This window comes from Camarhynchus parvulus, chromosome 1 (genome assembly GCF_901933205.1).
Source record: "Camarhynchus parvulus chromosome 1, STF_HiC, whole genome shotgun sequence".
Classification (NCBI taxonomy): Eukaryota; Metazoa; Chordata; class Aves; order Passeriformes; family Thraupidae; genus Camarhynchus; species Camarhynchus parvulus.
In genome coordinates this window covers 8,693,875-8,716,362 of record NC_044571.1, presented here as the reverse complement: position 1 = coordinate 8,716,362, position 22,488 = coordinate 8,693,875, and the positions used below count along the sequence as shown (strand labels likewise).

General features: G+C 42.8%; 1 protein-coding gene across 1 annotated transcript in view; it reads left to right on the top strand.

Moving 5' to 3' along the window:
- TSPAN7 (tetraspanin 7) overlaps positions 1-22,488 on the top strand; it is an 89,947-nt gene that overhangs the window by 57,322 nt on the left and 10,137 nt on the right. The window contains exons 2-5 of the mRNA XM_030949478.1: positions 13,811-13,999; positions 16,475-16,549; positions 18,019-18,114; positions 19,876-20,031. Of these exons, the coding sequence (XP_030805338.1) occupies positions 13,811-13,999; positions 16,475-16,549; positions 18,019-18,114; positions 19,876-20,031 (516 nt within the window). The remainder of the gene's footprint in view (positions 1-13,810; positions 14,000-16,474; positions 16,550-18,018; positions 18,115-19,875; positions 20,032-22,488) is intronic.

Sequence of the window (22,488 nt, the reverse complement as noted above, 5' to 3'; positions counted from 1 at the left end):
GCTGGTACTGCTGCTCTGTCATTGCTCCCAGGCTCTGATATCCTGGGCTGAGAGAAGCTTAGGATACAGGAACTTCTCTGAGGGAGTCTGATATCATTCTTTATTTTCTTGCTGTTTGGTTCCTTGATTTGGTAAGCCACCATGGTGCTGGTGTGCCATCCTGGATGAACAGTGTGCATCAGCTGCAGCCAGCTAGGATGGCAAATTTGGGAGCCTCATCCCTGCCTGGAGGCACTCACAGAACAGTCCTAGTGACAGCTGCTGACAGGGAGTAGTAAGGGCTGGTGGAGTAAAAGAGGAAAGCTTGGTAGAGTAATCAACTAGGAGTTTTTATGGCTCATGCTCAGCCTTTTAAAGTTTTCTATTTTCTGTTGTTAGTAGGTGGTTCCCCAAATTGGAACCTATAAAGAGCAGAGATGGGGCTTGAATAAGATCAACTGGCAACAGTGCAAACATGAATTTTACAACAACTAGTCAAATGAAATAAAACAGAATGATGTGTATAATGATGGTAACATTAGCTTGCCTTACTGCTCCTATGAATGCTAGTAAGATAAATATTGAATATCTGTAAATAAACTAGCATTATACCAGCATGAAACCCCCCTCCAAACTGTAATTCTTCTTGAGAAAGATGCAGTGGTTTTCTTTAATCTTTCCAACAGGGGCTCTGCAGTGAATCATTTCCTTTAATTGCTGTTCTGAAACACATAACAGGTTTTTTAATGCCTACTTTTTATATTTGTCTTTTTTCTTTCCGTTAATTGCAGTACTTCCATTCAAGCTTGAAAATGAAATTGCTTCCTCAACATATTTCTCCTCTGCTTTATGTAAACATAGGGGGTTTATTAGCCCAATTTCCAGGGAAGATGGAAGTGCACGAACACTGAGCACACAGAGAGGCTTTAGTCAGCTGTTGTAGTCACAGGCACTTTAAAGGAAACTCAGAAGAGTTGGCAGGCAGAGCAAACCTCATCTCCTTCTCTCACTATTGAGAATTTATCTCGTGCCTGAGGGACTGAAGAGCAGCACCAAAATCCAGTGGGATGGATGCTCACCTCTGCCTCTCCAGTGCCTGCTCCAAGAGGCTCAGAAAGGCTTTGCAAGTTGCACTCTGGAACTGTGTGCACCAGAGCCAAGGATCAGACAAAGTCCTTCCCTTCCTTTCCTTTAAACAACCCACTTGCTTAATATATTTGCATTGATTGCAGATTTGGTTAGCAAGTATGTTAACTGAATATTAAAACCTGATTACAGCTGATGAGATGAACAGGAATAAAGAAGCCTGAAAGTATTTAAAAATTAATCATCTTTCATAGCAATAAGATATGCAAAATCCCACACAGTTTGGTCCATCTGTCATTTAGGACATCACTGCAGCTCTTTCAGGAAAAGAAAACTTGAAGGATTAAGCAGCAAGTGAGCCTCAAGTACTGGATGTAGAAATCCAAAGAGTTTGATTTAAAACCCATGAGTAATCCATCCCTTCTGCAAATCTCATACTGCATCTCAAATAGCAGGAGCAGTCCTGCTCAGATTTGGGGTATTTTGGTGGTTTTGCCAAGGGCCAGGTGGAGGCTCATGGCAGGGATGCAGATGGAAGCAGCAGCCTTTGCCTCCCAGGGCTCTTCCCAAGGGGACTGGCAGCAGCTCAGCCACAAATGGCTCAGCCATTTCAGACATTTGTCCCTGTGCTCCCACGGGAGCTGTGGCAAAGCTTCAGGCTGGGGTGAGGGAATCCTGCATGATGGCATCCCACAGCTGCTGGACCCATGCCAAAGAATGAGTTTCAGTTGGTGGGAGAGCTGTGGTTAAAAGGCTTTCCTGGAGGCATCACTGTGCTGATGGGGAACAGAGTTGCAGGTCACTTTTGTCTTTGGTATTGTAATTATCTGGTATTTTTTACTGGTTTTGCTGTTGTGGTGGTGGTGGCTTTTGGGGTTTTGTTGTTGTCCTTTCTGTTGCTGAGGTTCTTTTGTGTTGCTTTGGTTTGATTTGATTTTTTGGCTTAGTTTGCTTTTGATTGGGTTTTTTTTGGTTTTTTTCTTGCAGCGTTGTTTTGGTTTTCATACTAATCAAACATCTGGGTTGAAATTTTTTAAGTTTTGTTTCAGCTCTGGCTGAGATTTTTTGGTTTTGTTTCAGCTAGAATTTGAGTGCAGGCTACATAGAAAATTTCTTTTCCCATGCAAGCACATATGCTCATACACACTCAAAGGGGTCAGCATTTGAACGAGGCAACTCTGACATGTAGCAAAACCCATAATATATGAGGAATAGGCCTTTATTTTCAGACACATACTCAAGTGAATCCCCACAAACAGGAACTCCAGTGTCTCAACCATTTAAGCACCAGTATATGTGTATGTATAGGAATGTAAAACACAATTCAGTTGTTTCTTTTAATTTCATCCAGTTTTGGTGAATGGTTACAGGTCCTAAACTGTTTTGAAATCATATTTATAAGCCATGGTGTGAAATTTTGATTCTGCAGTTCTGTTGGGATTTGGGGCAGATATTTCCTTCCTCTCTCTAAAAAAGCATTGAAGTATTAAAAGCAGCTTTTGGCTTTGGCTCCTGTAGCAGGAGCAGCACATGAAAACCAGAGCTGTGCACAAATGAACAACAAAACAGTGTGAAACTGTTGTGTAGATGCAGAAGCAGAGTGCTGGACCTTGGCTGGGAAAACTGGGCTGGTTTAGAGCAGAACAAACCTACTTTTTGCCATCTTTGGCCTTGTTCAGTTACCTTTTTTGCTTCCTTGACTGTGTTGCTGCTTGTGTTTGGGAGGACAGGCAGTAGCTGAGGTGTGGGTGAGAGCAAATGCAGATGGCTATGGAGAACATGGTTGGTTTTGAAGGACTGACCTGGGTATGCTGAACTGAAAACATTTTATTTTTCATGTGAGCTGTACAGCAGCACAGTGGGGATCCATCCTGTGTGCACTGCCTCCAAAAGCAGACCTCCAGAAAACACTGGAGCATGCTGCCTGAAGAACACAAGAGGAGAACATGGCTCATGTGAAAGGAGAAAGGGAAACAACCAGAAGTCTTAATGATGGAATAAATGTTTCCTTTCTGGGGAAAAAAAACAATAAAACAGCCCCTCAGTAGGAATGGCAGTCCTCAGCCCATTCTGAGTATGATCAGGAGAATGTAAAGAACCAGTGATTTTCCATAAAATGGGATCAGGACATGAGGAGCTTGGTTGCAATAATAAAATCCTTTTTCAGCTTTAGACACAACCTTATCATTACTTGTGCCCTCGAGCTGATTTTTGGATGGACTGAACTGAAATTAGTGCTGCAGCTGACGACCTTCTTGCCAGAGGCAGCCTGGCTCTGCAGGGATGGAGGCTGAGACCCCACTGTCCCCCTTCCCCTTCACAGCTCCAGCCTTTTAGGCATTCAGTGGGACCCCCAGCTCTCCACTGGTGCAGCCCCCATCCCCTGGTGAAGGGATGAAAGCTGGCACCCTTTGCAGGCTCTGGTTGTGTTGCTGTTTTCCCCTCCATCCCTCTCCCAGAGGAGGAGGCTGCTCCCACCCTCACCACCCTGATTTGCACCCTCCATGAGTTCACGGCCAGCGTGGGCTCAGTGTTCCCAGCTGGGCTGTCCTGGGGCTTAACCAGCTCCCTCTTGTCCTTGGAGTGTAACCCCCCACTGCAGGTTTATATCCCCTCTCCCCTCCTCATCTGCACACAACTCAACTCCTGCTCAAGGGACTCCCCAGCACCTCCTCATCCCTCACTCCTGCCATGGACCTGCTGCAGCATCACCTCAGCTTCCTGAAACAGCCTCCTCTGGGAATTCCTCACCTTTGGAAATGCACCACTGCCTTGGGTGTGCTGTATGTGTGTGCCGTGAGTGGTTCCTTGTGGTGTTTGTGAGGTCCCCAGGACAAGGTGAGAGATGAGAATTTGACTCCATGTTCTCAGAAGGCTGATATATTATATTATATTATATTATATTATATTATATTATATTATATTATATTATATTATATTATATTATATTATATTATATTATATTATATTATATTATATTATATTATATTATATTATATTATATTATATTATATTATATTATATTATATTATATTATATTAATGAATGCTATACTAAAGAAAGAGAAAGGATACATCAGAAGGCTTCACAAAAATGATAATGAAAGCTCGTGACCGATGCAGAGAGTCTGACACAGCTGGATGTGTTTGGTCATTAAGTTAAAACAATTCACATGGAACCAATCAAACATTCACCTGTTGGTGAACAATGTCCAAGCCACGTTCCAAAGCAGCAAACACAGGAGCAGCAATCAGATAATTATTGTTTTCATTCCTCTCTGAGGCTTCTCAGCTTCCCAGGAGAAAATCCTGGGCAAAGAGGATTTTTCAGAAAATATCATGGTGACAGTTCCTCATCAGCACTGTGGTCAGCTGGCATTCAGAAATCCTTTTCCTCCACTATTATTTGCAAATTCAGGGACTTGAAACTGCTGGAATTGGTCCCAGCACCATGACCTTGCAGTTGTTACTACTGAATTTATCATCTCACACCTCAGTGCCATATTCTGCTTTTTCTGAAGGTTATTGGGACTGTAGTGGCTTGAATAAAAAATTATTCTGAAGGAGTTTCACACCACTGCTGTTGTGTGCAGTGACTAATGAGCTTGTACTTCTCTTTTTAATTCTTTTCAAGTTTTCTTACTGCTAAATGCAAACTTTGTAAGGATGTTACGTGTGCAGGGAGGAATTTATGTGCTGATTGATCCATTGAAATTACCAAAACTCCTTGACTGGGGTCTCTCTCAAACTCTTCTCTGCCGTGGTCAGTCCTGAGGAACAAGGGAGCCTTTCCCTTGAAGCCTGATTCAGCCTGGGCTTTGGACACAGTGTGACTCTCATGGGCATTTTTCAGAGTGTTTCAGAGGCTATTTTTCAGTGTGTTTCCTTTTATTCCTTTGCTTTGTCCACATAGGGATTATAGAAATTTAGATTTTGCCTTGATTTATTAGGAGGCAGGCAAACAACAAGAGTATTTAAGAAACAAAGTATTTAATTAGGGGTAGTCTTGTTTCAAAACATTTTATTGTCTTGCATTTTTCATCATTTCAAGTCTTATATCTCAGTAAAATAGGTGAACTGTTTTAAAATTTGAGGCCAAGCTATGTCATGCTGTGTAAACAACATTTCTGTCACCTCTGTGAAGGGACTTTAAAGTGAGAGTATGAGGGACAGCTGCTGCATTTAAGCTGCCAAAAACTTTCAGGCCCCACAGGTTAATATTGTCTGGCTGTATCACTCTGCTGATGATCAGTTGGTTCCTTCTGTTCTGTGCACTGCCAGACCTCCAAAACATGCCCAGTTCCTCTGGCTAGGAGTGTGCCTGAGCCTTGCAGAGTGGGATGCTGCTTCTGAAGTCTCCACTCTCTAAGTTCTTTTCCCTGAGATGTTCAGTCATGCATATTTAAAGCTACATTTCAAGAAATTAGGTCTGAAAATTCCCAGCAGAAATGTATTTTTTCGTTTTATTTTTATGCAGAGATGACCACATTTTTGTCTGCCAGTCGGCTTAAAAGATACATCAATTAATAGAGCCACTGGTGATTAAACTGCAAAGCAGAATATCTTCTCTCATTTAATGAAGTGCCTTACATAAAAATAAGTATAATTCTCATGATGAAGAACTTAATTTTACTGAGATTTCCAACTTCTTTTCTGAAAGTGCAAGGTGTAATAAAGCTACATGTTCAGCATAAGAATATGGCTGTTTGTTATATCTATTCATCACTGGCATGATATTAGTATAGAGATCAGGTCCCAAATGTCCTTATTCTTCCTGAATCTTCCTACAAGTGGCATGTAATCAATTGTTTCCTTACAGAAAAATTCTCTAAAAATAGGTATTTGCACTGTGTTAGCAAGAAATCCTTAGTTTTGAGCAATGCTGCAAGGTTGTGTTCAAGTTCTTGCCTCCCCACTGCAGTCCTTGTTAGTGCTCCTAGGACTTCCTGGGCCATGTCCAATTTTTTATCCTGCAGCAAACAAAATTACTGTGATGTTTTCTTCCCTGCTGTTCATTAAATGATCATTGGCCTCTTCTGGTTGCAAGGAGAAGGTTGCACTCACCTCTGTGTGATTTTTAATCTGTTTTCCATACAAAGTGATTCAGTCCTGGTTGTCATTTCTGCCCCAGCCTGCGAGGAAAGCACCATTAGACCTTGGTGTGTGGTTGGTGTATGGATGGGTGGGGGTGCTGGGAGACACCTGGGTTGTTTATAAAATATCCACATCCTTTCAGAGGTCATTTAACTCTGTAGTTGATAGAGGCACTGTTAAAGTTAGGGATTAGCACACACTCTGTTATCTGCAGAGTTGGTGGTGAGAAGCCAGATCAGCTCCGTGATAATTTGGTATTCACTTTGTCATCTGTGTGACAGCCAATATTTCAATTTCTTTCCATTCTTTTCATTTTTTTTTTACCAGCACTACAGTTTGACCTCTGAGGACCTTAATCTGATGTCAGCTCACCTGGGACAACTATTCATGTTCTTGTAATAGTGTCCCAGCCAGGACAAACACTGAAAATTAAAACTATTATTGAAAAGGAAATAGGATAGTAGTCATCTCACAGAAAGGAGCTGTGCCAGAACAGGTTGTTAAGCTTGACATCAGTGTGTCTAATCAAAATCTCCTCCACTGTGTTTCAGGGCAGATTCAGTGGTTGTCCCCTGACTTGAGTGTGGTGGATACTCAGCTCTGACCCAGTGGTGATATGAAAGCAGAGGCAGCATCCCCCTTACTGTGGCTGGCCTGTGCTGGTATCCCTGAGGATGCTTTCCATATGTAGTTTTAATGCACAGGAATCTCAGTTTTGCTCAGAAACAGCAAGGGCTGTGGTGGACAATCAATGTTGGGACAGCAGCTAGCTCTGGGTGGATGCTGAGCAGCAGGGATCATAAACAGATTCCTGAGGTGAAGGGATGGAGCAAGATTCCTTGTGCTGGACATTCCACACATGCAGCAGGGAGAGAAAACTCTGAGCACTAAGCATGGCAGCCTGCCCAGGTGAGACAGGCAAGGCATCCCAGAGAGGAATGTGGATTAATTTTAGGGCATTTTCTCTTTAAATCCTTTTGGTTTTGTCTTTTTAGGAAGGAATTATTTACATGGAAAACTGTAGGGAACAAAGAAGAATAAGAGGGACAGGCCTGAGTTACAAGAGCAGAGGGCAGACTAATTATGTTTGGTACTGGGGAAATGTGTTAAGAAATGGTGAAGTCAGGAACTAGAAGACACTGAACACTTACATACAGGAGTGGCCATACAGGTGTTTTACTCTAACACAGTGACCTTTACAGGCTGTCTCTCAGTTTGCAGAGGGGCCAGAAATGATGATTTATTGGTTTGCAGCTTGTTGCCTTCTTCCAAAGGTACAGCTGGTGGCATCTTCATTTCCTGTTTGCTCCAGCAGAGATCAGTCCTGTGCAAAGGTGCCCCAAGCTGGGTTTGCAGGTCTAGTCAAGATCAGCAGATGTGAGGACAGAGAATTCAGGTGTGTTGCTGGCTCACAGGCATTTCCATGTTCTGCTGTATCTTGGCTTAATGCTTTGCCCCTGCCTGTGAAGAGCTGACATTGAGGCCCAAAGGAAGATTTATATTCATTTTAGTCACCTCCCTGCCTGAAGAGGGCCCAGGGGCTGAGGAAGGAGAAGACTCAAAGCCAGCCACTCCCAGTGCTTGACAAGCTGTAAAGCAAGAACATTTTGAATGTGGTCCATTGCCTATTTTGGGAAAGTTATAAAATTTTCAGAGGTAGGCCAGTTATTTTTAAGTCTCTCTGGACATGCTTTTAACGCAGGATTTGTTCTGGATGCTGTCAAGGTCGGACGTTTTCTAAGTGAAAAAGTTTCCCTCCTTTGGGGAAATGTCTGGAAGAGCTAATTAGCTGTGTGCCTTGGTCCTCTCTCATTTCCTCACAGCCTGCTTAACCTATTGCTAGACCTTTCAGCTTCAGCCAAGATGGATTGAGATAGTTCTTGTCTGCCTTCCCCTGGCTTCATCCTTTTTATGCACATTATCCATTTTCTCTGGCCTGTTTGAGGAGAAGGTTGCAGGACAGCTGTGCAGGGACAGCATGGCTCCACCAAAATGCAGGGAGGCTGGTGTTTGGAAAAGGAAGTATTTGGAACTGAGAAACTGAAAATGCCGACAACATGGTTATTTTCCTTGTATCTGATTCTTTGCTGCTGCTTTGATTTTAAGTTGCCCACATTTTACATTCATTTAACAAGGTTGAAAATATGAAATGAAATAGAAGAATTATACCTACAGTGAGATCCTCACTAATGAAATTGCCTTCCTGCATGTCAGTTCTGTAGATAAAGAGCTGGTCCAGAGAAATGCTGAGCTCTTCCTGCTGCTTTTGGGGGTAGAAGGGGTTGCTGTGTGCTCTGCAGCAATCAGGAGTGGCTTCCAAGTTTTATTTTGACAGACCTTAGGGATCAGTATTGCTCACATGAGTAATGAACAGGAGGACCTGAATTATGTGGACCAATAAACCAGCAATTCCTGCTGCACATTCATCTTCACCTCTGTAACTGACAAACTTTAAATATTCCATATGGCAATCCTGAGTGTAAATAAGGGTTTGAATTAGGGTCTTGTATTGTATTTGCTGGGATGCCCCAACAAAGGCAGGAATGATGCATTTGACTCCATGTTCTCAGAAGGCTAATTTATTACTTTATGATACTGTATTATATTAAAGAATGCTATACTATACTAAAGAATACAGAAAGGATACTTACTGAATGCTAAAAAGATAATAATGAAAACTTGTGACTCTTTCCAGAGTCTCAACACAGCTTGGCCCTGATTGGCCAATGAGTGAAAACAACTCACACCAGAATCCAATGAAACAATCACCTGTGGGTAAACAATCTCCAAACACATTCCACGTGTGAGCACAACACATGAGAAGCAAATGAGATAAGAATTGTTTTCCTTTTCTCTGAGGCTTCTCAGCTTCCCAGGAGAAAAGTCCTGGGTGAAGGGATTTTTTCAGAGAATGTGAATGCCACAGTCTTGAATCTCTGTGGATGTGAGGTGTAGAGCCTTTCATGCCTCCTGTATCAGCAGCAGCAACCTTCAGACCATGCCGCCAGTGCTGTGTGGGTTTTGGGGTGTGAAGACAACAGACTCTTTTAGGAGTGGTGTGCATCCAGTTGAAATGAGTGCTTAGTGTTTTCCTGCCTAATTCTGACAGAACTAAAGACTTTGAGAAGTTATTCTCTGAATACTCCTCTCTGCAGACTTTGCTGCTGTTACCTAGAAGAAGGGGATTGATAGTTTAATCTTTGTTTTGGCACTATTAAAAGAAGGAATTCTCAAACATTTTTCTGTTGCCTTTTTTGAGGAACTGCATGTGTTTAGTATTAATTCTGATTTTAGGAATGCTGAGCCTTACCAAGGCGTGACTCTCTCTGTATCCTGTAAAGCTGTGGCACACATCCTTGTGTCAGTGCTGTTGGCCACATCTTTGTCTGTGTGTCTCCAAAAAGCAGTTGTTTTATTGGACAAGTGGAGTTAGAGCTGACATTCAGTTCTGCTGTATTTCTGCCTGCCTGTTGCGTGGTAACTTCCCCACCACATCCAGACCTGCAGGTAGCACTGGAAACATCTGTATTGATGCTGAAGGAAGGTAAAAGGACTAGAAAGCCTGTCTGACTGAAATCAGTGACTGGTGGGATGTGCCTGTGGTACCACGCTTGAGGAGAGGCAAGAGGCAGAGTTGGGGGGGCAAGGTTGGTTCACAGATAGATTTTGGGTGTTTTTGTTTTTTTTTAAGCCAGAACAATCCAACTCCTCTAGATTAAAACATTCTGTGGGAACATAATGATTTCAGTGGTGTTTTTTGTTAGAAAATGTCCAGGTGGCCCACCTGCTTCATTTCCTGCCATCTCATCAGTCAAGGGCTTCTGGGGTGTGTTTGCTGAGCCTGGGCTCAGAGGCACTGAAATGTGAGACCTGCCACGGCTAAACAATGTGATTTCTACTTGTGTGCAGCCTCTACAATCCTTGCCCTACTTGGATATCTCCTGTGTTTTGGTTTTTTTTTTTTTCCTTTTAACCTTTAAAATTTTGACCTAAATGAAGGTCAGGACTAATAATGTTTTATGGAATGCTGCATCTCTGGTTTCCTGGCTGAGGAAACATGAGTGCAAGGGGCTTCCACTGCAGTGAACTTTTGTAAGGAAGATATCATCTACCTTTGATGAAATCCAGGATGAAATCGCTTTCTAATAATGTTTCAAACTAGAGAAAGAACACAGAAAAGAAACAGAAAATGCAGGGGAAGTCCATCAAAACAGTGTGGGGGGAAGGACAGGGTGCAAGCATGAAAAAGAGACAACCAAAACCAGCACAAACCACTTGCAAGCCCATTTGTGGACACAAAACCTGTTTGAGTTTCTGGGGCTTGTTGTGATTATAGGAACTGGTCCCAAGCATGGATAAATCAGGCCAGCCCTGGCTCCTGGCAGGAATCTCTCTCGTGATGTTCTCTGGTTGGGTGTGGATATGAGCTTTGTCCTGTGTTATCCAGGGTGGGCTATTTCTGCTTAAACCAAGGCTTGTATAAAGTCCTAGGAAAACTCTGGAGTTTTTTTCTGAATTAGAAGCATTCAGTAAGTTTGTAACGGGCCTTGAAACTTGTGATTTTGGGTAGCTGTTCTCTTTTGCTTTCCCTTAAAAACACCAAAAGACAGGATCCCACATGTCTACATCTAGGTAGGAATGTCTGGCAGTTGCTTTTTAGAAGGAAACTTCTTCCTTTTTGTTTTTTTGGGAGGTTTTTTCCCTTTGCAAATGCTTGTTTTTCTGTACCACTCCAGATGTCTCATTTGGGGCATCATGGGCTGTGCAGCTGCCAGTTCATTTCTTCTGTGGCTGCTGAGGATCTGGAGTGGAGTTATGACACTTTCCTCACAGGCTGTAGCTGTCATAGCATCTCCAGGACAAATCTTAAAATTCTTGCATATGAAAACCAGGTTTTGCTGTAGGAGTCCACTGGTGGAATTGTACTGCTGCTCTCATGCTCCATGTGTGCTGGCTCTTCCAGGTGTTTGTAAGTAAACAAAGCTGTTTGGTTTAGGTGTTTGGATGCTCAGAGGGTCTCTAAAGGTCAAAGAGCTGGTAATCACTTTCCTCTGACTGCCAGGATATCTGAAATACTTTGTACATCTCCTGTTTGATCATTGTCTGAATTGAAACTTTACAGTGGAAAGGGAGTAGGGAAGACTTGGGGGGGGGATTGTGCATTGGAGAAGGTGCTCTGAGTTTCCTTTTAGACCTTTCAGGCGTAAAGGGACACACAACACTCTGCTTTTGCAACAATTCTGTCACAGGTCACAAAATTCGGCTGGTGGAGAGATTTCGGGTCCGAGGAAGGGGATGAAGGGAAGATGTGTGTACTGATGGCGAGTATCAGGAGCAGTGTCTATTCCTGCTCCCTTGTTCTCAGGCCAGCACTGTCCTGGTCTTCTGTCTGCCCAGGTCTCTCCTGCTTTTAAAGAAAAATCTAAAACCCAAACCAGAAACCAGTACATTGATTGTTCCCTAACTGTGTGATGGCACAGAGAGATGGTGATAAAAAGTGTGTCTTGGAAATAAGGAAATGAGGCTTGCCTTGGGGTGGAGGTAGGCATTAGTCACACCACTGCTTGTGCTCTGCTGAATAAAGGTCATGGAAAGGTTTGTAGGGGGAAGTCTTATGGTTTTTTGTCTTCATGAGCAAAATTCCAGCCAGCGTTGCTGCAACCTGAGGTGCATCTTCAGCGTCTTTGTGGAAACATCCCATCCCCTCTGCTCTGTGCCAAGCTTCCCAGGGGCTTAGACCTCCCAACAAACTCAGGGAGTTCCTTAAATCCCTGTAAATCAGAGCTCTATTAGGAAGCAGAAGGGGAATAAACCACCAAGAGGCTTTCCTCCTTTTTTCCAAAGTCTGTGTGTGCTATAAATTGAATACTCCCCCTGCCCCTGAGACCTGGGGAAACCAAACTCTTAAAATGCATAGTAAAGGGTTAGTAATTGTTTCAAACAGCCAACTAAAAATGCTTTTTATTAGGAGGCTTGGGCTCTCTTTCATATGTGAAGCTGCCTGTTCATTTTGGCAGTGAAGGCTGCTTTTATGCCTCCCTGGGGATGGTGGTAAAACTTTCAGCAGCTTAGGCACAGAAACCAGCCCTTTGTGGAACTGGAGGCGAGAAACCAGAAGTTGTTCTGCAGATTTCCCAGTCCCCTGCAGCTTCCTTTCAGATTTTGCTGATTAATCCACTTTTGTTCAGGACAAGGAGAGGTGAAGTGCAGGGATGGGACAGACTTGGAAGGGCAGTTGCTGTCTGTGGCTTGGTAGGCTCCTCAGTGATTTTTTCTGACATTCAGCTGTTGGGTGCAATAACAGGGATTCAGCATGTTTCACACAGTTGCACTGAAAGATGGACAAGAGCTGGATTTATTCTCATTGCCACTGTGAGCAGGAGAGCAGAAGTCCCTGCTAATCCTGTCCCAAGGTGGCAGCAGAAATGCCAGCACCTGCTGAGGCTGATCAAGGGGAGCAGGGGACACAGAGGGACACGGGGAGCTGGCCGTGTGTCCCTGGGGCTGCAGGAGCAGAGAGCTGTTCTGCATCCTCCCCTGGCAGTGATTACCCTTAGGGGTTTGTCCTTCAGCGGCAGCCTCAATGCAACAGATGCTGGAGTTTAATTCATCTGTCTGTCCCTCTGGAGTTCTTGAGGCTCCCTCCTGCCAGCAGCACAGCGCCAACACATCTTGCAGGATCACTGAGTGCTTTGGAAGGCTTTGGATGCCCTCCCCAGTGGCTCCTGGTTGGAACCCTGCTGGCTGAGAATTTCAGGCTTTCTGTGCTGATAAGCACTGATCCCCAAGAGAACACTGCATTTCACCTGAGTTTGTGGAGAAGGCTTCCAAAATTGGGTGGTAAAACTGAGATTGTAAGTGTGTAGTTTAAATTGAAGTGTATAATATCACATGGTAGAAAAAAATTAAATTTAAGGTTTTAGAATATATAAATAATACATAAAACAAAATAAAAACATAAAACATACATAAAACAAAATAAAAAAATTAAAACAAAAGCTAGTCCTTCTTCTTCACCTTCTTCTTCATAAGTTTAAGTAGTATTGTATAATTAAAAAAAGAAGTCCACATTACAAGCCACAAGTAGTTATTAGGTTAAAAGTAAAAATAATTTAAATATAATTTCTTAATTAAACAGTTTAGCCTTAAAAAGCCTTGGTAAAGAAGAAAATACAACTCCATTTTTAGTATATTAAAGCACTATAAAACCCATAATTTATAAGACTATAATGTAAATAAAAGTTAATAAACACCTAAATCCAAAGAAGAAATACCATCTCGCACATTTAACCTTAATAAAAAAAACAAACAAGCAGAAAAAACAAACAAACAAACAAACAAAAAATCCACAGTTCTTGACAAGTTTGTGCCCTTCTTCCACCGGGCAGCACTGACAGAACAAGAGGACACAGTCTCAAGCTACATCAGGGAAGGTATAGGTTGGATATCAGGAAAAAAATTTCACCAAAAGAATAATAAAGTACTGGAATGCTCTTCCCAGGGAGGTGGTAGAATCACCACCTCTGGATGTGTTTACAAGAAGACTGGCCATGGCACTTGGTGCTATGGTCTGGTTGAGGTGTTGGGGCTTGTGTTGGACTCGATGATCTCAGAGGTCTCTTCCAAGCTCGTTATTCTGTGATTCTTTGCAGATCACCGGCGTTATCCTGCTGGCTGTGGGAGTCTGGGGCAAGCTGACCCTTGGCACCTACATCTCCCTGATTGCTGAGAACTCCACCAATGCCCCCTACGTGCTCATCGGGACGGGCACCACCATCATCGTCTTCGGCCTCTTCGGCTGCTTTGCCACCTGCCGGGGCAGCCCATGGATGCTGAAGCTGGTGAGCAAACCCCAGTGCCTGAGAAGGGTTTTGGGGTCACTTGGGATTCCCCCCACTGCCACTGCAACGGGTGATAATTAGTAGTGACTCCATGATTCACGGAAGCCTGATCAATCTCTTTATTATTATTATCATTATTAAGAAACCCATTCCTTTCATAGACAGTTATGATACAGCTGGACCTAACTGGTCCTTTAATTAAAACACCATCACCATTGGCTAATTAAGAACCCACCCTTTAGTAAACAAATCTCTATAACAACACTCCACATGTTCACAACAACAGGTGCAGCAGGTTAAGATAAGAATTGTTTATCATTTTTTTCTCTGATCTTCTCACAGCCTTTCCCAGAATGATGCCTGGGGAAGTTGTGCCTGTCACTCTCTGTGACCAGAGAGCTGCTGCCACACCCTGACAGATGTTGTTGAAACTTTTTTGGCACATAAGCTAGATTTTTATTAATCATTATTTTCAACATTTGTGCCTTTTGGATAAAGGGGAAAAAACCTTCACCAAAACCAGTTTTTGATTGACTGTGACTGAATTTTGCTACATGTGGCACATAGGCCTAAATGTTTGGAGCAGGGTGGTGCTGCTGAATTGCTCTGTGAGTTGTTCTACAATCATTCTGGTTTTCTGTGAGCCACACAGATAAATATATTTACAATCTGAAAGATGCCCAAAACATCATAAATCTGAAATTCTTTCAAACTGTATTTTAAAGGGTCAGTTTAATACCCTGATGTGAAATTATGGAACTAATAGTTGGAACCTCATGAAAGCACACCAGCCCTTCTTTTTCTCCTAACATTCACTAGAATAGAACAATTCAAGCCAAAAAGCAGAGCATTTATAGTTTGTTTGGGCTCACCTCAAAAGCAGCAGGGGCTGGAGGTGCACTGAGCAGAGGGGAAGATTTTGTCCCTCAGTCCACTTTAACCTCTCTCTGTATGAGTTTCTCTGTTCTGAGTTTTCCAGCCTACCTTAAAATTAAAAATAACTGCATGTTAAACAAACTTACATGATAAACTGTGTTTCTAGGCATGTTTAGGAGCAAAATGCTGCATGAGGAATGATTTGAAGGGTAGAAATAGCACTTGTGAAGCACTGAACTAGTGAGAAAGGGCTTGACAGTGCAATGCATCTCCTGCTACAGTATTTTGGGACTGGTTTTCTAAGGAGATGGGATGATATTTCTCCAGTTTTAACTGCTTCTTTAAAACAGAAAGGACATGTTAAAGGGAGTTAATTTCCTCAAATGATGGCAGGGAGGGGGAGAGGGAGCAGCTGCAATTCCATCAGCTGGTGGCCAGCTGGCAGGAACCTCACTGCTGTCTCTTGCTGGTGATGGGCTGTCAGGGCGTGTGCAGAGGCTTGCTGGAGTCGCTGCAGCCCAGATGGGAAAGGGATAAAGGTGAATGATGGTATAAATCCATAGGAAATCAGGCTCTGCTGGCTGCTCCATAACTTTCTTAAAGCCATGCCACTAACACTGGCATATGCTGTTCCAAGCACGTGGGTTTATTTTCATTGTATGTATAAGAAATATTTCTAAACTTCTTTTCTCTCCTGAACAGACAGTGTTTTGACAGCTGCATTAATTGGACACATTTTTTCTGGTTCTGCTTTCACCATTGTGCTCCTTTTCCCAGCAACCTTTCATGAAAACTATGTTTCCCTTTCTCCACTAAATCCTGCTAGGACTGAATTTAATTTAAAATATTTCCTTTCTTAATTAACTGTTACTTAGCAGGTGGAGTAAAAAGGTAATTTTTCCTCCAGAAAATTAAGCCCCAACTTCAAATTTTACTATCCCACTTTGCAATTTTTCTTTACCTTCTTTATTTCTGCTTAAATATATTTTTAGTACTTGGTGAGTGCCTACAGTGAAAGCACTGTTTTCAAGGTTTATTTAGCTCCTGATCCAAATGCTGCACCTAAAGCCAAATATGGACCTTGGCTCAGCAAAGTATTTGGAGCATATGTCTGGTGTTACTGTGAGAATATTTCCAGTGAAGGCAATGTTTCAGTTCATTCATTGGAGAAACTTCAGGAACCAGGCAGCAAATCCCAATCTGGCAGTGAGATAGATAAACACAAACAAAAACACCTGGTTAGCAGAGCACCATGCAAACAGGAAGGGTCTGTTTGTGTTCCTTATTGCAAGATCAGAACCTGAGTGACTTGGATTCCCCTCTGGCACGTGAGTGTGTTTTAATTTATACAAGAATGCTGAGAAACGTGGGAACAGAAATGTCAGAAAAGGCAGTAATTAAGCAATATACATCAGCTGTGAGTTGTATAAACACGTGTGTTACATTCAGGTCATAACCCGTGTATCTCCTCCAAAAGACATTTGGTTTCTTAACGTCTTTGAAGGTGCCTAGAGGGGAAAGTTACATTTCATGTGATAATATCTGTGCTGAGACAAAAGCCTGTCGTGCTCTGACTTCTCTTGCCTCCTGCCTTTCCAGTATGCCATGTTCTTGTCCCTGGTGTTCCTGGCTGAGCTGGTGGCTGGCATTTCAGGGTTTGTCTTTCGCCACGAGGTAGGTGGAAATGTGCTGAGCTGGAAGGTGGGAGGTGAAATGTTTGCAGCTGGAGGAGTTCCCTGGAGCATGGAGAACGTGCAGGGCACTGAGCTTGGCTCCAGCACATCTCCAGGGATGGGGCTGCTGTGACACAATAACCTGTACAGCTCCTGAAAACCAGTGCCATTCCAAATGAGGGGATTTAGCCAAAGCTCTTGCCCTCAGCTGCCTGGTGATTTACTCTGGAGCTATCAGGCTTTTTGTGTCCACCATGGAAGATCTTCTTTACTCTTTTACATATGCTGAAGGCTGCAAAACAGATTAAATGCTTTTCTTGAACACAGCTTTTTCAGCCAGGCAAATGCTGGTTTATGTAAGGCAGAGAAAACTTCTGCATCACACCAGACTTGCTGCTTTGTAAATCTTTTTCTTCTTGGGGGGGCTGGGGGGGTAGAGAGGGGGTGGGGAGGGAGTGGGATGGGATTTCATTTCTATCTTGAGAATAAAGAGAGATTAGAAGTAGTGTGAGGGGGAAACTGGGACAGGAAGAAGCTTTAAAAAAGCGTGATGGTCTAGATTTGTAGTAACACTCCTGCTTTATCCACTGTAACCATGTCGGTTTCTGGCTGTAAGTCCATGGACCTACATGCCACTGGTGCTGAGCCAGAGCAGCCCCAGGGACCCTCCCTGTCTCTTCACTTTGTATGAGCTGGTTTTCCAGCTTTTTTTACATGACATTTCCATTGCTATAGAGTTTTCTGCTGCTCACCCTTGCAAGCAGTGGATTGTTTTTAATGAGGTCCTGAGGTGCCTGTCCAGCTGCTGAGGATTCCCATTTCATCCCACCTAACCTGCAGCAGCCCCAGTGACTGCTCCCTTTTGGGTGAGGTAGTCTCCTGTGAAGGCCACAGCCATGTGAGTTGCTCACATCATCTGCTTCCCAGCCCCTTTCCCACCCAAAGTGCCATTCCTGATCATGTGCTTGACATTTTCCACCCGAGGGACCTCTTCTTCCTTATCCAAATCCTTTTGGTGCTGGGGATGCCTGGTCAGGAGATTCATGTCTTAGTTTGGTGCCACTGGGTTGTGTCCCCAGGGTGTTTGCACAGGCTTTGGCTCCCACCTGGCATCCATGAGCAGGGGGAAGCATCCAGTCTCCTTCAGACTTAGTGCTGGAACAAAGCGTTCGGGTGGAAAATCATAAAATGATACCTTTTTGATAGGTTAAGTCATTTTACAGTATTTTTTTAAACATCAGTTTGCTGGAGTAGTCTTGTTTCTGTGTCTGATATCCCACTGGAAAAATGGCATAAATTATTCCTGATAGTTAAGATGGAGCTCTGCCAGCTCTAAAAACACCCTTAAAAACAACTGGGAAGAGCTAGTTTGGGTGTCTTGTTAGGAAATTTGCTTCCTGCAAAAACTGCTTCAGATGTTGTGCTGCTTGTTGCTCATGTGGGCTGGTTTTTTTTCCCTCACCCTCACAGATCAAGGATACTTTCCTTAGGACATACACCGAGGCAATCCAGAATTACAACAAGAACGATGAGCGGAGCCATGCAGTGGATAACGTACAGGAAAGTGTAAGTCTCAAATTGGGTACCAAAATTAGACAATAGAGAAAGCACAGATTTAATCCCAGAATGTGAAGTTTTCATGGCTCAATCTCCAAGTGTAATTTGCAAACAAAATCAGGGGCTGGCAAAACTGATCTAAAGGAAATGCTTGCCCAGGATTCCTAAATTTTAGTGAAAAAACTGTCTGATAAAGGCAAGGCCTGTCCCACTGGCTTGTTGTTGGTCCCAGATCTTGAATTAGGTTTATGGGGCAGGTCTATTCCTAAAGAACACACCTTGTTCCTAAGGGAATTTGCCAGTAAGATCATAAAATGTTTTAAATTTGAGCTGGATGAGACAGAGTTTTATAATCTTGTATCCTGCAGCACTGACAAACTGCAGCAATTCTCTTCACAAGTACAGTGAGAGGTTGGCAAAGGAGACCTGGTGAGTTAAGGAGAAAAACTGGGTATCTTTTCCCCAGAGGAAAATGGAGGGGAAAACTGCTGAGGTTGGCAGTGAAAGCTGTGCTGGAGGGATGGAGTAGGAGCTTGGTGGAGAAGAGCCTCTTTGACCCTCAGGGTGGCAGCAGGGCAGTGGGAATTGCTTTGACTTCCAGCAGCACACAGGGCAGGAGCAAATGCCACAGCACAGCCAAACCAGCTGGGGATGCCACCCACAAGAGACCAAACCCACCAACTACAACACAGAGTGATAAAATTCACATTTAAATTCCCACCGGAAGCTCTGCCCTAGCAAGAAGCTGTTCCTTCAGTTTGCAATACATTCCACGAGCCAATTTCTTTTCCATATGATTGTGGCTCTATGAATGGCTGAAATGTCAGTGTGATTGTATTGATGACTTCCAGACCTTTAGAAATTACAGCTCTTGTGTTGGACCCTTCAGCATGGTTAAAACTGTGCTCTAACCTGGCTTCTCCTGGTTAGCAGATTCCTGCAGTGCTCCAAGCTGAGTATATTCTGCTGTCAAATTGTCTGTTTGCATATGTTAACCTGTATTTTAAATGTTTGATTCCTTGGAGTTGACCAAATGAAATAGTTCTGAGTAGTTTTTCAGTGTTTCTGTTGTAGCAGAATGTTTATTTCATTCATAGTTCTCTCTTTACAAGAACTGCATTTATAAGCCCTTTCCTTGCAGAAAATTCAGCACATACTCCATGCTTTTGAGTCTCTGACTTCTAGCTTAGGATCTAAATCAGAACATCCTTCCCAATTTAGGGTTTTCTAGCTGACTTCCTAGATACACCCTGTGAACATATGGTCTCTTTCTATTCACAGCTCAGTGAATTGTCCTAGAAATTATTTTGGTGAGTTAGAGAGGCTTCACCTTATGCATTTGTACTAGTTTGAACCTGTATGTGTTACATGCAATTCTGTGTAATGCTTTGAGGCCTTGAATTTACAGGGTCATCTTTAATCAAATAAAAAAGTAAAGAAAACAACAACAACAACAAAAAATCCCCAACAGATTGTCAACTAAAAAAAGATGGGTTTATGGCTGGACCTTTATCAAGTGTTACAAATAATAGTTCTGCTCATAAAATAACTTTTTTTAGTAGGTCATCTGCTCCCATGTTCTGTAAGTTACATCCCTGGTACTTTTGTAATTCATGGGGCAGGGGTGGTATCTGCTTTTCAAAACTTGAGGTGCCCTGTCATTATTTTGATTATGAGCTTATGCAGTGGGCCGAGATGATTCTGATCTAGTTTTAATTCTGGTTTGTTTGTTTGTCTGTGTGTTTTAAACCTGCCTCTTACCCCTCCCAGCTGAGCTGCTGTGGCATTCAGAGCTACACCAACTGGAGCACCAGCCCTTACTTCTTCAAGCACGGCATCCCTACGAGCTGTTGCATGAACTCCAGTGACTGTAACACTCAGGATCTGCGCAACATGACCGTGGCTGCCACTAAAGTGAACCAGAAGGTACCAGTAACTTGTGCCAGAGGCACTTGTGACACCACCCAGCACCCCAGGGGAGTGTGTGCCTGCTTGCACTTGCGTTTCATTTCAAATGGTTGGTTGATAACGTGCAAGTCAGGCTGGAGTGATGGTAAGGATGGGCTTGGTCCTGCACTTGCTTCATTTTCTTTGAGCTGCCCTTTCTCAAATCCAATCCCAGATGCAGCAGTTCTGAGGAAAAACAGGTGTGGGGTATTTTTGGGGTCCCCCGTGGCAGGAAGGAAATGATGGATCTGATTCCATGTTCTTAGAAGGCTAATTTATTATTTTATGATATTATATTATATTGAAGAATGCTATACTGAAACTATACTAAAGAATAGACAAAGGATACTTACAGAAGGCTAAAAGATAATAATAATAAACTCATGACTTTCTCCTCAGAGTCCAACACAGCCTGACCATGATTGGTCATTAAGCCAAAATAATTCACATGAAACCAAACAATCACCTGTTGGATAAACAATCTCCAACCACATTCCAAAGCAGCAAAACACAGGAGAAGCAAATGAGATAATATTGTTTTCCTTTTTCTCTGAGGCTTCTCACCTTCCCAGGAGAGAAATCATGGGCAAAGAGGATTTTTCAGAAAATATGATGGTGACACAAGTGATTGACAGTAAATGCTGTGGTTGGTGGGTACATTTATTGTGAGTTAAAGTCTTTGAAGATGTAGGACTGCAAGCACAGCCCAGCCAAAGTGACCTTTTCCCTGAGGCCACCTGGAGGAGCAGATTGGGAAGACAGAAATAGGATTGAGAAGGCAAGCAGGGAGAACAGGAAGAAAATGAATAATTAGAGAATAAAAATACAGAAAACGCTAAGAAAGGGAAGAATAAAGAGAAAATAATGCAGCATCTATGCATTAGACATTGTGCTGAAGAAGTGCTACTCAAGTTATTGCTTCAAGTGCTAGTGTTTCATCAGTTCTTTCTCACTTGAGATTTTGCAAGAGTGGGAATAGTTTGTTGGTAAGAGGAATGATATTGTGGCTAAATCACCATTCTAAGTAGCAGCACAGCTTAGTCAGACTTAAGGATTATTTTCTTTTCTGCTTTTATTTTCAGAGATCTATTTAAAAAATAAATAGAAGCCCTGAGGACAACAGGGGAAATATGGAAATGCCTCTGTCTCTTCTGTTTCTGCCTTTTTCACCTCAGTCACCTGTGACTCAGAAAGTTGGGCTGGTGGCTGAGCACAGCCTGAAACATCTTTGACAACCAGTCAAGTAGACAACATTTACTGGCATCTATTGTAAAAGGGATGCTAGAGGATTATTTTCCACTAAGCCTTTCTTTTTTTTTTTTTTTTTGCAATGGCTTAATGAGAGCCACTTGTTGCAGATGTGTGGAATGTTGGTGATGTTGGTGGTGTCCATTGGTTGAGTAAGTCACAGTCCCCACCAGCAGAGTGATCTTGCCTGAGCATGGAGGGTGAGCCATGACTGAGGGATCAGTGAGTGCTTGGCCAGGGCTGGTAACACATTTCCAGCCATTCTTGCTCCTTGCTCTCCTGTCAAATGCACAAGTCACCCAACAGAAAAGCACTGTTCATTCTTCAGGAAATAGCTGAAGAAATCACTTGATTTAATTACCTAGAGGAAATTTAGATGTTTGGAAGTTCATGTGGTTTTGTCTCATTTTCTGACATAGCCATTGAAAATCAAAAGTTGCAGATTTGTGTTCATCAGTTGTTAGACCTTGAGTTTTCCCAGATATTTGAGCAAAGTGGGATGCTTCTGAAAGGTGCATGGGATTAAAAAGCAAGGAGAAAATGTTGTTTAGCCCTGTCCTTTCACTTCAGATAGTACCAAACACCATTGCCTCTGACCTGAGCCCCTTGCTCATCTTGGAAACAGGCCCTTTGCTCTCTGAGTGTTGGAGAAAAAGGAAAATATTTATTGCCTGTGTTGTGGAAGATCCATCTCACCATGACTCTGGACAAGTATATTTGGATTACATCTTTAGGTGGATCTTGCAAAACTATCAGAAAAATGAGTTCTCTATGAGCTAATCAAATTACTAGCAGTTTCTGAGGACTAATAGTGAATTAACCAAAGAGGATTAAACTAATAATATAATTACAGGACTAAAAGACAGCATTTCTGGATTTGCTTTGCTAGTTCTGACTCCAACTTGCTTAGTGACCTTGGGTTAATTATTTGGGCTCTCTGTTTCTTCATCTCAGACAGCACTAAGTCACATACCTAACTTTAAGGGCTGTCATTAGGATTAGCTAATTAATGTTCATCTAGTGCTTTTAATCACAGTTCTTTACCAAGAAACCTCAAGAACTATTTCTCTCTAAAATCTTAAGAAAGGAACAGATGCATGGAGTCGAGAAAGATCAGATCCTTTGTAAACTGTCCCTTCTGTGCTCTGGATCTCTGCTCAGCACCCAGAGGTGCTTCACTCACTTCTG